Raw genomic sequence first — 15,219 nt, 5'->3', positions numbered from 1 at the left:
TCTCGACGAACAGTTATTGTGCTGACGTTGCTTCCAGAGGCAGTTTTGAACTCTGTAGTGAGTTTTTACGTGCTTCAGCACTCGGTGGTCCAGTTCTGTGAGCTTGTTTGGCCTACCACTTCGTGGCTGAGCCGTTGTTGCTCCTAGACCTTTCCACTTCACAATAACAGCACTTACAGTTGACCGGGGCAGCTCTAGAAGGGCAGAAATGTGACGAACTGACTTACTGGAAAGGTGGCATCCTATGACGGTGCCACGTTGAAAGTCACTGAGCTCTTCAGAAAGGCCATTCGACTGCCAGTGTTTGTCTTTGGAGATTGCATGGCTGTGTGCTCAATTATATACACCTGTCAGCAACGGGTGTGAGTCACAACATATTAAGCTAGATTTAGCAAGTATCAGGGACTCATTGATGTCCATTAACAATTGGATACTGTCACTTATGGTATGAATAGTATATGGGTTAAGTGTAGTGTGTGTATAGTGGTGTCCCATATTCAGAAGAAAGCCATGTAGCACTATTGCACCCCGTGAGGTGGTGTGATTGCCACAGACGTATTCCCTTTCCCACATCAACCGCAGTCCGGGCAGAGAAATTTGGAAAGCAGGTTTCAGGGATCTGTGCCAAGGACAGGCTCCAGTCTAGACAAGGCAAGGACCACTTAACCTTATACCAGCAAATGTCTCACCCTTTGCAACCAATCACAAATTATTATGAAGATCATTCATAATAACATGCAGTTATAGCTAAACACAAGTACCTAATGCATGCATTCCCATAACCCGGAACAAGTGGAATTGGTCTGAAACAATATGCAGGCTAGAGTCACAGTCAATGCAGATTTGGACACTTCTCAGTGTATTATTTCACAATGCATATCAGTCAAAGATGCCAGTTACTTTTTTAGGCAACTTTGGAAATATTCTGAGACCCCTGTGGAATAGAGAATTTACTGTCACCGCCCACTTTCTGCTTTGTCATCTCGCGATAGCAAACCAAAAGCCACGGAACCATCATGGCTGAAGGTATGTGACTGATTCCTTTAATATTTTTTTTACGCCCTTTCTTTATTAGACGCGAATTAAATGTATTATCTGAATCGCTGAATGGCTATACTGTATTTGATTTAATTGGGATTTGCAATGTTATAAAAAATAAACGACTGTCTCCCTTTCATCTTGTGCAGTTAGCTGCTAATTTTCACTTGCAGCTAACTAGCTAGTCGGGTTATATCTGTCAGTGGGAGGGGTGGTGTGGTGTGGGTTGGGTTGGGTTTGGTTGGGCGGAGAAGGAAACTAGCTAGTTTTTAGCAGGCTAGCCACTTAATTCACCGGGTGGTTAGACTCAATGAACGGGATTGGTAACTAAAGAAAGCAGAATTTGCTAACGCAGAATGCATAAGGAAGGTGATTATACACGCGATCATTTGATATTAGCTAACGTTAGCATTTTTGTTGATGTTGTAATTTATCAAATCGACCGAGGACAGGTAGATTTTTATGATGAGGATAACGTTACAATGTACCGTTAGTTAGCTAGCTAACGTTGGCTACAGTACCTAGATAGTTAAACATTGTAACAAAATGCAAAATTGCTATTGCGGTATTGAACACTTATTTTTATTGTAACTAGCGAAAATGTTAAGAGTATTTGACGAGTTTGTGTGATAGATCAATTTGCCTTCAGTCAAGATGAATTGGTTACTCGGCAACTAATTTGCTTGCTTTGACAGCACTGTCAGTGCCTCGATCATGTGTTGATTAGATGTGACTAGCGCCAGTTTACATTTTTTTTTTAACATTCAGCTGTGTGTGGTTGCAGTCTCCTCGAAGAGTGAATGTAGACCTACAGTACTAGCTAGCTACTCGGTATCAATTATAATGATACACCAGTTGGTGTGTGCTGCCTTAAACTGTTGAATGATTTTGTTCAGTATTTCCTTTTTTTTTTCAAGCCAGTCCATCGTTTCTCACTAGCTAGATTTTGTAAGCTTTTCACTCTTCCATTGTAGTCCCAAGTGTTGTGGACACTTAGAGAAAGCTATATTTTTATTGCTCCTATAAAGTTTATTTTAAAGATGTCTAAAAGTGCTGAGTTGAAGGTAAGACGCTTTATAACATGCACAAAATGGGCAATCATATCCTCCCTTTTCAAAATGAATGGAACATTGTGAATGAAGAATGACAAGTTGCACTGTGGTAATACATGCATTCAGGTTGTGGCTCTGAACCGGTTTTTCGTTGAACAGCTCAGCCTATCTTGCTGTTGCAGCAGTGATCCTTTCCTGTGGCCGTTGATCAGGTGGTACTGGCAGCCGTCCCTTCCCCATGACTATAGCCCAATGACTGTATATGAAGCTATAGTCAGCCAGCTAGTTAACCCTCTGACCCGTGGGAGGGAAAAGTTATGTGCCGCCTCAGCATTCTGTCTTGACTCAAACTTAAGCGGAAATGGGAGAGGGAAGTTATGTGCGATCCTGGGCTGAGTGGGCTCCGACACATAGTAAGCCTTAAAGAGAAACATCCCTAGCCTATATCTAGGCAGGAACCTGCCTTGAGAAATACTAGGCGTCCTTGAAACAATACAACCCTGATTTGGGTTACTATAGCACGATAAAATTAGACCGTTTGTTTTTACTGTTTGGTTGTACAACAAGGTCTATTTTTCTTCATTTCCTAATCCGGATAAAAACACAAAGCATTGTGAGCCAGAATGTGCTTAATGCAACCCTACTCCATCAAAAGGGCTTAGCTCTTTACAAGCTTTCCTGTTCTCTTCACCTCCTCCATTTTCCACTCTACCTCTCCCCTCCCGCCGTCTCTTCCCTCTCTCTGTGACAGAGGAGGTGGCCAAGCTGCAGAAGCACCTGGCCCTGCTGAGGCAGGAGTATGTGAAGATGCAGCAGAAGCTGGCTGACACAGAGAGGCGCTGTGCCATGCTGGCTGCTCAGGCCTCTGGCCAGGGCTCCACCAGCGCCTTAGGAGCCGGGGCAGGAGACACCTTCGTCAGCCGCCTGCTAGACATCGTGACCCAGCTCTACCAGCAGGACCAGTACAGGTGAACGGGACGGGAGGGGAGGGGAGAGGTGGGATATAATGTATGCAGCAACATGTGCCGTTGCCATGGTTACAGTCAGAAAGAGGACCTGCTGTTTTGTTGTTCCCTTTTCTTGAGGTGGAAAAGCCAAGAAAATTAAAAATTGCACTTAATTGTTTAATTAATTGATGTGATATTCATTGTTCAACGCAATGACACCCAATGATCAATTATTTCCAGTGGCTATACCAAGGTCGTAGATTCTATGATTCACAGCTTTCTACAGAAATCCAGAAAAAAATATGCAAAACCTAGTTACTCAAGCTATGAACATGGGCTATATTCTTTCTCACTTATGTTGTCACTGTTGCCATGTTTGTAGTGATCTGAAGGTGACGGTTGGAGAGATGACGCTCAACGCTCACAAGTTTGTCCTGGCTGCTCGCAGTGATGCCTGGAGCCTGGCCAACCTGGCCTCTACCTCAGAAATGGACCTGTCTGGTGAGTTGAGCACCCTCCCTGCTGTCAAAACTACTGGTCACAATGCCCCAGAATGTACCCCAAGAAAAAAGACGAGTCCATTGTGTTCACAGTTTTTTGAAAATGCGCTACAAACTGTCTTTTCCAACATCTGCATTAAAAGCAGGTTATTGATAGCGGAGCTATAGTTGAGTGAAGTTATATTTCATTCCACTCTGGGTCGTTAACACTGTCTCTCCCATGCTGGGTTGTTAACACTGTCTCTCCCATGCTGGGTGTTCCAGATGCCAAGCCGGAGGTTGCCATGGCGATGTTGCGCTGGGCCTACACAGACAACCTGGAGCTCAGCGAGGACGATGCCTTCCTCATCGACCTGATGAAGCTGGCCAACCGCTTCCAGCTGCATCTGCTCCGAGAGAGGTAGGAAAGGGGCTGCCTGACAATTCTGCTCAGTCGCTGATGACCTTGCCTCCCAGATGACTACTCGTTACGGTTTGTAGATCAGTTGGTGACTGCACTGTTACTGACTGTCATCTCAAACTCACAGTCCCTCTGGGGTGTGTTTTTACTCCCTACGGGCACAGGTGCTCTTTGTGGTTTTTCTTTCCTCTAGGCTATGAATGCATTGTACACTATTTCCCATTGACATCAATATCCTCAAATATAGCTTTTGTTCTCTTGGAACAGGTGTGAGAAAGGGGTGATGTCATCGGTGAACGTGAGGAACTGTATCCGGTTCTACCAGACGGCTGAGGAGCTGGACGCCACAACCCTTATGAACTACTGTGGAGAGATCATCGCCAGCCACTGGGTATATATATACACATATCTCCACTGTCCAACTGCTGTTCACTGTTCCACTGGGGGGGAACATTGCTAGTAGCGTTAGCGCATTGACATGGTAGCTGTTTCCCATAGACTTTGAGACATTGAGCCAACGAGTCATTGAGCCAATGAGTCATTAAGCCAACGGGTTGCACCCCCCATAGCAACTAGTCATCTGGACTGTATCCATTTGTCCAGTCTCTAGACTCCCGAGTGGCTCAGTGGTCTAAGGCGCTGCATCGCAGTGCTAGCTGTGCCATTAGAGATCCTGGTTCGAATCCAGGCTCTGTCGTAGCCGGCCGCGACCGGGAGACCCATGGGGCGGCGCACAATTGGCCCAGCGTCGTCCAGGGTAGGGGAGGGAATGGCCGGCAGGGGATGTAGCTCAGTTGGTAGAGCATGGCGTTTGCAACGCCAGGGTTGTGGGTTCGATAAAAATAATGTATGCGCTAACTGTAAGTCGCTCTGGATAAGAGCGTCTGCTAAATGACTAAAATGTAATGTAAATGTCTGGGGTACATACCCTTTTTTGTAGTCCTGAGCCCAGACCGGAGTTATATCTCTCGCCTTGCGTGTCAAGGAACCTATTGCTTTATCACCTCGTAAAATCCCGCGCTCGGCGTTTTGAGCCCTGTGATTCTCAAGGTTATGTTTATGACTAGGACTCAGGAAATGACTGGTCATCTTCAGCCACTTGACTGACTGACTGACTGACTACTTTTAGTGCTGCTGCTCAATCTGCTGTTTCATTCTACCTTTATTACTCTGGCGTAGACTTTGATTAGAGGTTTGGAGTGTGGAGGAGATTGAACTCATTTCAATATTTATAGAATTTGACACCTTGTTTTCATTAATGAGTGTTTTGTATTTTTGGTCTCATCGCCTTCCCTCCCTCTGTGCCTTGACACCAAGCCCCTCCTCCTGACACCAAGCCCCTCCTCCTGACACCAAGCCCCTCCTCCTGACACTAAGCCCCTCCTCCTTCTGTGCTGTGACACCAAGCCCCTCCTCCTGACACCAAGCCCCTCCTCCTTCTGTGCTGTGTCCCTGTGCATCTTCCCACTGGCACACCAACACCAAGCCCCTCCCCTTCCCCCTGCCACTCACAACAACAAAGACTAAATATAATCTTCTTCCTATCTGACAACAAGCAGTTTTAACTCGCTATTTGCATTTGAGGTTTGGTCCATCATAATCGGTCATATGTATGCCGAAACACATTGAGACATTATTTTACTGTAATAGAGGAGAACTTGGTAACGATACCCTTTTTGTCTCAATTCCCAAAATGTACAACCGACCCTACTAAAACGGGAGTATTAATGAACATGATTGTGAATATTTATGCTCAGTTTTTGTTGCGCGCGGCATTGAGGTACCATGTACCGCTAGCAGCATTTTAGCCACAGACTTAAGTGCTAGTTGTCTAGTCTGTGTTTTATAAATGTGCAATAAGCATAAAAATATGCATTTACATAAGGAATTGGCAACTCGTTCTCATTCTGAGAAATAAGCAACTTATCCAGGTAGGCCACTTGATTTCAACAACTAAACAAAGTGAACAGGCTGTTATTCAAACAGTTGGAGATGAACAGGAGGGTGTATTCATAACAGTTCTACCTTGTTAGCAAGCAAATAGATCCAAGTTGGCTAGACTTGAAATACACTGCTCAAAAAAATTAAGGGAACACTAAAATAACACATCCTAGATCTGAATGAATTCAATAATCTTATTAAATACTTTTTTCTTTACATAGTTGAATGTGCTGACAACAAAATCACACAAAAATTATCAATGGAAATCAAATTAATCAACGAGGTCTGGATTTGGAGTCGCCCTCAAAATTAAAGTGGAAAACCACACTACAGGCTGATCCAACTTTGATGTAATGTCCTTAAAACAAGTCAAAATGAGGCTCAGTAGTGTGTGTGGCCTCCACGTGCCTGTATGACATCCCTACAACGCCTGGGCATGCTCCTGATGAGGTGGTGGATGGTCTCCTGAGGGATCTCCTCCCAGACCTGGACTAAAGCATCCGCCAACTCCTGGACAGTCTGTGGTGCAACGTGGCATTGGTGGATGGAGCGAGACTGCTGACACACTCCAGCCACATGAGGTCTAGCATTGTCTTGCATTAGGAGGAACCCAGGGCCAGCCGCACCAGCATATGGTCTCACAAGGGGTCTGAGGATCTCATCTCGGTACCTAATGGCAGTCAGGCTACCTCTGGCGAGCACATGGAGGGCTGTGCGGCCCCCCCAAAGAAATGCCGCCCCACACCATGACTGACCCACCGCCAAACCGGTCATGCTGGAGGATGTTGCAGGCAGCAGAACGTTCTCCACGGCGTCTCCAGACTCTGTCACGTCTGTCACATGTGCTCAGTGTGAACCTGCTTTCATCTGTGAAGAGCACAGGGCACCAGTGGCGAATTTGCCAATCTTGGTGTTTTCTGGCAAATGCCAAACGTCCTGCACAGTGTTGGGCTGTAAGCACAACCCCGACCTTTGGACGTCGGGCCCTCATACCACCCTCATGGAGTCTGTTTCTGACCGTTTGAGCAGACACATGCACATTTGTGGCCTGCTGGAGGTCATTTTGCAGGGCTCTGGCAGTGCTCCTCCTGCTCCTCCTTGCACAAAGGCGGAGGTAGCAGTCCTGCTGCTGGGTTGTTGCCCTCCTACGGCCTCCTCCACGTCTCCTGATGTACTGGCCTGTCTCCTAGTAGCGCCTCCATGCTCTGGACACTACGCTGACAGACACAGCAAACCTTCTTGCCACAGCTCGCATTGATGTGCCATCCTGGATGAGCTGCACTACCTGAGCCACTTGTGTGGGTTGTAGACTCCGTCTCATGCTACCACTAGAGTGAAAGCACCGCCAGCATTCAAAAAGTGACCAAAACATCAGCCAGGAAGCATAGGAACTGAGAAGTGGTCTGTGGTCACCACCTGCAAAACCAGTCCTTTATTGGGGGTGTCTTGCTAATTGCCTATAATTTCCACCTGTTGTCTATTCCATTTGCACAACAGCATGTGAAATGTATTGTCAATCAGTGTTGCTTCCTAAGTGGACAGTTTGATTTCACAGAAGTGTGATTGACTTAGAGTTACATTGTGTTGTTTAAGTGTTTTTTTGAGCAGTGTATAAAGATTAGCTGGCTACTCACTAGCAGGTGGGCTTGTGCTTGAGAGATTGTTGAAATGTTCCGTATTGACTGACCTTCATGTCTTAAAGTAATGCTGGAATGTCATTTCTCTTTGCTTATTTGAGCAGTTCATGCAATAATATGGACTTGGTGTTTTACCAAATAGGGCTATCTTCTGTATACCACCCCTACCTTGTCACAACACAACTGATTGGCTCAAACGCATTAAGAAGGAAAGAAATTCCACAAATTACTTTTAAGAAGGCACACCTGTTATTTGAAATGCATTCCAGGTGACTACCTCATGAAGCTGGTTGAGAGAATGCAAAGAGTGTGCAAAGCTGTCATCAAGGCAAAGGGTGGCTACTTTGAAGAATCTCAAATATAAAATATATTTTGATTTGTTTAACACTTTTTTGATTACTACATGATTCCATATGTGTTATTTCATAGTTTTGATGTCTTCACTATTATTCTACAATGTAAAAAATATTTTAAAATAAAGTAGAACACTTGAATGAGTAGGTGTGTCCAATCTTTTGACTGGTAGTGTATACATCTCGTGAATCGCCTATAAGTTTGAAAAAATCGACATATAATTTCTAGGCCATATCGCCCAGCCCTAAAGGAAAATATAAAAAAAATTAAGTATTGAAACAAAACCCACATCTACCTGTCTTACTTAAGACCACCTTTTAATGGGAATGTCTGTTCTAGTAATTATATTTTATATGACCTAGATGACGGAGCATTCTTAATGAACTTCTATCTTTTGTCTGGACAGGATGACCTGAGGAAAGAGGACTTCAGCACTATGAGTGCTCCGCTGCTCTACAAGATGATTAAGTCTAAAACGGAGTTCCCACTTCACAAAGCCATCAAGGTGGAGAGGGAAGACGTGGTCTTCCTCTACCTCATTGAGATGGACTCGCAGGTGAGTGAGACCTTGACAGGTTTGCCTCGGAGGCACCCCAAGTATGTTCAATGTAACAGGTTTCACTGAAGACCAATATCCTGTTCTCTCATCTGGAGCAGGGCCTGTATTCACAGAGAGTCTCATTTGGAGTGCTGATAATAGATCAGTGTTGAGAAGCCAACTACACTACTTTCTTTTTACATGTTTTTCTATCTACACTGAATAAAAATATAAACGCAACATGCAACAATTTCAAAGAATTTGCTGAGTTAGTTCATATAAGAAAATCAGTCAATTGAAATAAATTCATTAGACCCTAATCTATGGATTTCACATGACTGGGAATACAGGTAAAAAACAGGTAGGGGCGTGGATCAGAAAACCAGTCAGTATCTGGTGTGACCACCATTTTGCCTCATGCAGCACGACACATCTCCTTTGCATGGAGTTGATCAGGCTGTTGATTGTGGCCTGATCAATGCTCCTCATCAATGGCTGTGCGAAGTTGCTGGATATTGGCGGGAACTGGAACACGTTGTCGTACACGTCGATCCAGAGCATCCCTAACATGCTCAATGGGTGACATGTCTGGTGAGTATGCAGGCCAAGGAAGAACTGGGACATTTTCAACTTCCAGGAATTGGGTACAGATCCTTGCGACATGGGGCCGTGCATTATCATGCTGAAACATGAGGTGATGGAGGCGGATGAATGGCACGACAATGGGCCTCAGGATCTCATCACGGTATCTCTGTGCATTCAAAGTGCCATCGATAAAATGCATTTGTGTTCATTGCCCGTAGCTTATGCCTGCCCATACCATAACCCCACCATGGGGCACTCTGTTCACAACGTTGACATCAGCAAACCGCTCGCCCACATGACGTCATACACGCTGTCTACCATCTGCCCGGTACAGTTGAAACCATCTTTGAAGAGCACACTTCTCCAGTGTGCCAGTGGCCATAGGTGAGCATTTGCCCACTGAAGTGGGTTATGACGCCGAACTGCAGTCAAGTCAAGACCCTGGTGAGAACGACGAGCACGCAGATTAGCTTCTCTGAGACGGTTTCTGACAGTTTGTGCAGAAATTCTTCGGTTGTGTGAACCCAGTTTCATCAACTGTCCGGGTGGCTGTTCTCAGACGTTCCCGCAGGTGAAAAAGCCGGATGTAGAGGTCCTGGGCTGGCGTGGTTACAAGTGGTCTGTGGTTGTGAGGCCGGTTGGACGTACTGCCAAATTCTCTAAAACGACATTGAAGGCGGCTTATGGTAGAGAGATGAACATTCAATTTTCTGGCAACAGCTCTGGTGGACATTCCTGCAGTCAGCATGCCAATTGCACAATCCCTCAACCTGAGACGTGTGGCATTGTGTAGTGTGACAAAACTACACATTTTAGTGGCCTTTTACTGTCCCCAGCACAAAGTGCACTTGTGTAATGATCATGCTGTTTAATCAGCTTCTTGATATGCCACACCTGTCAAGTGGATGGATTATCTTGGCAAAGGAGAAATGCTCACTAAACAGGGATGTAAACAAATTTGTGCGCACAATTTGAAAGAAATAAGCTTTTTGTGAGTATGGAAAATTTCTGGGATCTTTTATTTCAGCTCATGAAACATGGGACCAACACTTTAAATGTTGCGTTGATATTTTAGCTCAGTGTAGAATAGTATACATGTTGTTCTATTCTCCACATCCCTAGTTGCCTGGGAAGCTGAATGAACTGGACAACAATGGGGACTTGGCCCTGGACCTGGCTCTGTCTCGTAAACTGGAGAGTATCGCCACCACGCTGGTCAACAACAAGGCAGACGTGGACATGGTGGACCAGAGTGGCTGGAGCCTTCTGCACAAAGCCATCCAAAGAGGTAGGGGGCGCCGCACATTCTCGGCAGTATGTCATGTACTATATTGCTTCTGGCATATTGCATTATCAAAAACAACACAACCCTCCCTATGTAAGCTCAATGCTGAGCTAGAGACAACACAACCCTCCCTATGTAAGCTCACTACTGAGCTAGAGACAACACAACCCTCCCTATGAACGCTCAATACTGAGCTAGAGACAACACAACCCTCCCTATGTAAGCTCACTACTGAGCTAGAGACAACACAACCCTCCCTATGAACGCTCAATACTGAGCTAGAGACAACACAACCCTCCCTATGTAAGCTCAATACTGAGCTAGAGACAACAACACAACCCTCCCTATGTAAGCTCAATACTGAGCTAGAGACAACACAACCCTCCCTATGTAAGCTCAATGCTGAGCTAGAGACAACACAACCCTCCCTATATAAGCTCAATGCTGAGCTAGAGACAACACAACCCTCCCTATATAAGCTCAATGCTGAGCTAGAGACAACACAACCCTCCCTATATAAGCTCAATACTGAGCTAGAGACAACACAACCCTCCCTATATAAGCTCAATACTGAGCTAGAGACAACACAACCCTCCCTATGTAAGCTCAATACTGAGCTAGAGACAACACAACCCTCCCTATATAAGCTCAATGCTGAGCTAGAGACAACACAACCCTCCCTATATAAGCTCAATACTGAGCTAGAGACAACACAACCCTCCCTATATAAGCTCAATGCTGAGCTAGAGACAACACAACCCTCCCTATATAAGCTCAATGCTGAGCTAGAGACAACACAACCCTCCCTATATAAGCTCAATACTGAGCTAGAGACAACACAACCCTCCCTATATAAGCTCAATACTGAGCTAGAGACAACACAACCCTCCCTATGTAAGCTCAATGCTGAGCTAGAGACAACACAACCCTCCCTATATAAGCTCAATGCTGAGCTAGAGACAACACAACCCTCCCTATGTAAGCTCACTACTGAGCTAGAGACAACACAACCCTCCCTATGTAAGCTCAATGCTGAGCTAGAGACAACAACACAACCCTCCCTATATAAGCTCAATGCTGAGCTAGAGACAACACAACCCTCCCTATGTAAGCTCAATGCTGAGCTAGAGACAACACAACCCTACATATGTAAGCTCAATACTGAGCTAGAGACAACACAACCCTCCCTATGTAAGCTCAATGCTGAGCTAGAGACAACACAACCCTCCCTATATAAGCTCAATGCTGAGCTAGAGACAACACAACCCTCCCTATATAAGCTCAATGCTGAGCTAGAGACAACACAACCCTCCCTATATAAGCTCAATGCTGAGCTAGAGACAACACAACCCTCCCTATGAACGCTCAATGCTGAGCTAGAGACAACACAACCCTCCCTATATAAGCTCAATGCTGAGCTAGAGACAACACAACCCTCCCTATATAAGCTCAATACTGAGCTAGAGACAACACAACCCTCCCTTTATAAGCTCAATGCTGAGCTAGATGGAAAATGGTTTCTTGCTCTTAGGAAACTTTGCAGTGTTTTAGTTTTTTAATGTATTATTTCTTACGTTATTAGCCCAGAAAATAGTTTTGTGTTATTACATACAGCCGGGAAGATTATTCATTCCATTCCTTACTAGATTTGTGTGTATTGGGTATATGTTGTGAAATTGTTAGATATTACTGCACTGTCGGAGCTAGAAGCGCAAGCATTTCGCTACACCCTCGATAACATCTGCTAAACACGTGTATGTGTTTGATTTGATTTGAGACAACAACACAACCCTCCCTATGGGTTCAACGCTGGGCTAGAGATGAAGCGTGTTGAATGCTGAGGGTAAATTCACACCGCAGTGTGTGTCCTGATTCTGCACACTTCTCTTTGAACTACAGCACCCGCGCCACAGGCGGCTGGTGGAACCTTCATTGGGGGAGGACGTGCTCATAGTAGTGGCTGGAATGGAATAGTATTGAACACATGGTTTCCTTGTGTTTGATACCATTCCATTCACTTCATTCCAGTCGTTATTATGAGCCGTCCTCCCCTCACTAGTCTCCTGTGACCTGTGCATAACCAATCATTGAATTTGTTTCCCCTCCACCTCGTCCTTCTTCTCTGCCTCCGCCCCACAGGGGATGAGTTCGCCTCCACCTTCCTGATCCGCCACTCTGCCCAGGTGAACGCGGCCACGGTCGGGGCAGTGGAGACCCCCCTGCACCTGGTGTGTTCCTTCAGCCCCAGGAAGCACTCTGGGGAGGTGATGAGTGGTATGGCCCGCATCGCAGAGGTCCTGCTCAAGACAGGGGCCAACCCCAACATGCAGAACAGCAAGGGCAGGTGGGTAATCATCCTGATCCAATGACCTCATCTGGTGTGATATAACAAAAGTCTATTAAAATCACAGTTTATGTTTTAGATTGATTGTACTTTCACTTGAAATCTATAGAGAATCTGCCATTGCTTCCACAGGGGTTAAAGTTGTCTTCCTTTATGGATTATTTTATTTATTTTATTTCCAATATTGAAAAGGACTGGAATTGGTCAAACTCTCAGTTCGTGTACAAAATGATCCTCTTTCCCTAAAAGCATGATGGTCATGACTTTCTAACATGAAAGGGGAGGTTAAGTTGGCCCCAGACAATCGACTTAAGTTTCAGTCATGGGATTTTGTTTGCTTTAACCCCTGCATCCAATGCTTGTGATGTGTTTATGTGTGAGTTACAGGAGTTGTTTTGTAATGGTCCCAATACTGTGGCGCTATATATTTCCTGTTGTTTTTGCTTCCCAGAACTCCTTTACATGAAGCGGTGGTGTCGGGGAACGAGCCGGTGTTCAACCAGCTCCTGCAGTGCAAACAGTGAGTTAAAACAGGAAACCCTTGACTAAATACTAAGCCATTGACCTGGCTCATCATTGACTTGATTAAAATCAGCCTGAGGAGTAGCCTCTATTTCCTGGTGTAACACTGTCATCTGTCCCCCTTTCCTCTCCTCAGGCTGGACCTGGAGCTGAAGGACCATGAGGGGAGCACAGCTCTGTGGCTGGCCCTGCAGTACATCACCGTGTCCTCTGACCCCAACGTTAACCCCTTCGAGGAAGACGCTCCGGTGGTGGAGAATGGAACGTCGTTTGATGAAAACAGCTTTGCAGCCCAGCTCATCCAGAGAGGCAGTAACCCAGACGCACCAGACACCGCCACAGGTACTGTTTCCGAAACTCATAGTGTTGACTGAGAATACAATGCAGAAATGTCTGATTGAAGGGAACACGCTAAACGTGTACATGTTAATGAATGATTTGTAAATGGGATGAATGATACAATAAAGGAAAGTATTAAACAACAGGGAGATCAGTGCACTACTATTTTTTTTATTATTTTGTCATTTTAGCAGACGCTCTTATCCAGAGCGACTTACAGGAGCAATTAGGGTTAAGTGCCTTGCTCAAGGGCACATCGACAGATTTTTCACCTAGTCGGCTCGGGGATTAGAACCAGCGACCTTTCGGTTACTGGCACAACGCTCTTAACCACTAAGCTACCTGTTATTCTTACTCTCTTTTCCCTCTCATCTTCCCTCCTCAGAGAACTGCCTCCTGCAGAGGGCAGCAGGTGCAGGCAGTGAGGCCGCCGCCCTCTTCCTGGCCACACATGGGGCAAAGGTCAACCATGCCAACAAATGGGTAGGTTACGTTGTACTGCAATATCACATGATGCATCACAGCTCTGCTAGTTAATCACAAGTTACTACTTCAGACACTACAGTGCAATTGTGAATCATAAAGTCTACTGCTTCAAACTGTACTGCATCACAAACTACTGCATCATACAATCTGTCCTCCTCTAACCCCGCTCTGTCCTCCTCTAACCCCCCTCTGTCCTCCTCTAACCCCGCTCTGTCCTCCTCTAACCCCGCTCTGTCCTCCTCTAACCCCGCTCTGTCCTCCTCTAACCCCGCTCTGTCCTCCTCTAACCCCGCTCTGTCCTCCTCTAACCCCCCTCTGTCCTCCTCTAACCCCGCTCTGTCCTCCTCTAACCCCGCTCTGTCCTCCTCTAACCCCGCTCTGTCCTCCTCTAACCCCACTCTGTCCTCCTCTAACCCCACTCACCCTCCTCTAACCCCCCTCTGTCCTCCTCTTACCCCCCTCTGTCCTCCTCTAACCCCACTCACCCTCCTCTAACCCCCCTCTGTCCTCCTCTTACCCCCCTCTGTCCTCCTCTAACCCCATTCACCCTCCTCTAACCCCCCTCTGTCCTCCTCTTACCCCCCTCTGTCCTCCTCTTACCCCCCTCTGTCCTCCTCTAACCCCCCTCTGTCCTCCTCTAACCCCTCTCTGTCCTCCTCTAACCCCGCTCTGTCCTCCTCTAACCCCACTCACCCTCCTCTAACCCCCCTCTGTCCTCCTCTTACCCCCCTCTGTCCTCCTCTTACCCCCCTCTGTCCTCCTCTTACCCCCCTCTATCCCCTCTCTCCTCCTCTAACCCCCCTCTGTCCTCCTCTTACCGCCCTCTGTCCTCCTCTAACCCCACTCACCCTCCTCTATCCCCGCTCTGTCCTCCTCTTACCCCCCTCTGTCCTCCTCTAACCCCCCTCTATCCTCCTCTAACCCCCCTCTGTCCTCCTCTTACCCCGCTCTGTCCTCCTCTAACCCCCCTCTGTCCTCCTCTAACCCCTCTCTGTCCTCCTCTAACCCCCCTCTGTCCTCCTCTAACCCCCCTCTGTCCTCCTCTAACCCCGCTCTGTCCTCCTCTAACCCCGCTCTGTCCTCCTCTAACCCCGCTCTGTCCTCCTCTAACCCCCCTCTGTCCTCCTCTTACCCCCCTCTGTCCTCCTCTAACCCCCCTCTGTCCTCCTCTAACCCCCCTCTGTCCTCCTCTAACCCCCCTCTGTCCTCCTCTAACCCCGCTCTGTCCTCCTCTAACCCCCCTCTGTCCTC

The 15,219-nt window shown here is 46.5% G+C and overlaps 1 protein-coding gene across 2 annotated transcripts in view; it reads left to right on the top strand.

The window, feature by feature from the left end:
- Positions 1 to 1,011: 1,011 nt before the first annotated feature.
- The window catches only part of LOC311142344 (rabankyrin-5-like), a 35,929-nt gene continuing 21,721 nt past the window's right edge, over positions 1,012 to 15,219 (top strand). The window contains exons 1-11 of one of the 2 annotated variants that reach the window (XM_084177974.1): positions 1,012 to 1,026; positions 2,842 to 3,058; positions 3,420 to 3,538; positions 3,802 to 3,937; positions 4,205 to 4,328; positions 8,276 to 8,425; positions 10,115 to 10,280; positions 12,417 to 12,621; positions 13,073 to 13,141; positions 13,280 to 13,485; positions 13,868 to 13,965. In XM_084177974.1, the coding sequence (XP_084034100.1) occupies positions 1,017 to 1,026; positions 2,842 to 3,058; positions 3,420 to 3,538; positions 3,802 to 3,937; positions 4,205 to 4,328; positions 8,276 to 8,425; positions 10,115 to 10,280; positions 12,417 to 12,621; positions 13,073 to 13,141; positions 13,280 to 13,485; positions 13,868 to 13,965 (1,500 nt within the window). In that variant the 5' untranslated portion in view covers positions 1,012 to 1,016. Of the gene's footprint in view, positions 1,027 to 1,322; positions 1,408 to 2,841; positions 3,059 to 3,419; positions 3,539 to 3,801; positions 3,938 to 4,204; positions 4,329 to 8,275; positions 8,426 to 10,114; positions 10,281 to 12,416; positions 12,622 to 13,072; positions 13,142 to 13,279; positions 13,486 to 13,867; positions 13,966 to 15,219 lie in introns of those variants that run through there. The other variant, XM_084177973.1, reaches the window with a different exon arrangement.

This window comes from Coregonus lavaretus (assembly GCF_964263955.1).
Source record: "Coregonus lavaretus genome assembly, chromosome: 15".
NCBI lineage: Eukaryota > Metazoa > Chordata > Actinopteri > Salmoniformes > Salmonidae > Coregonus > Coregonus lavaretus.
The sequence above is the reverse complement of the archived record's forward strand: the minus strand, read 5'-3'. Positions and strand labels throughout refer to the sequence as shown.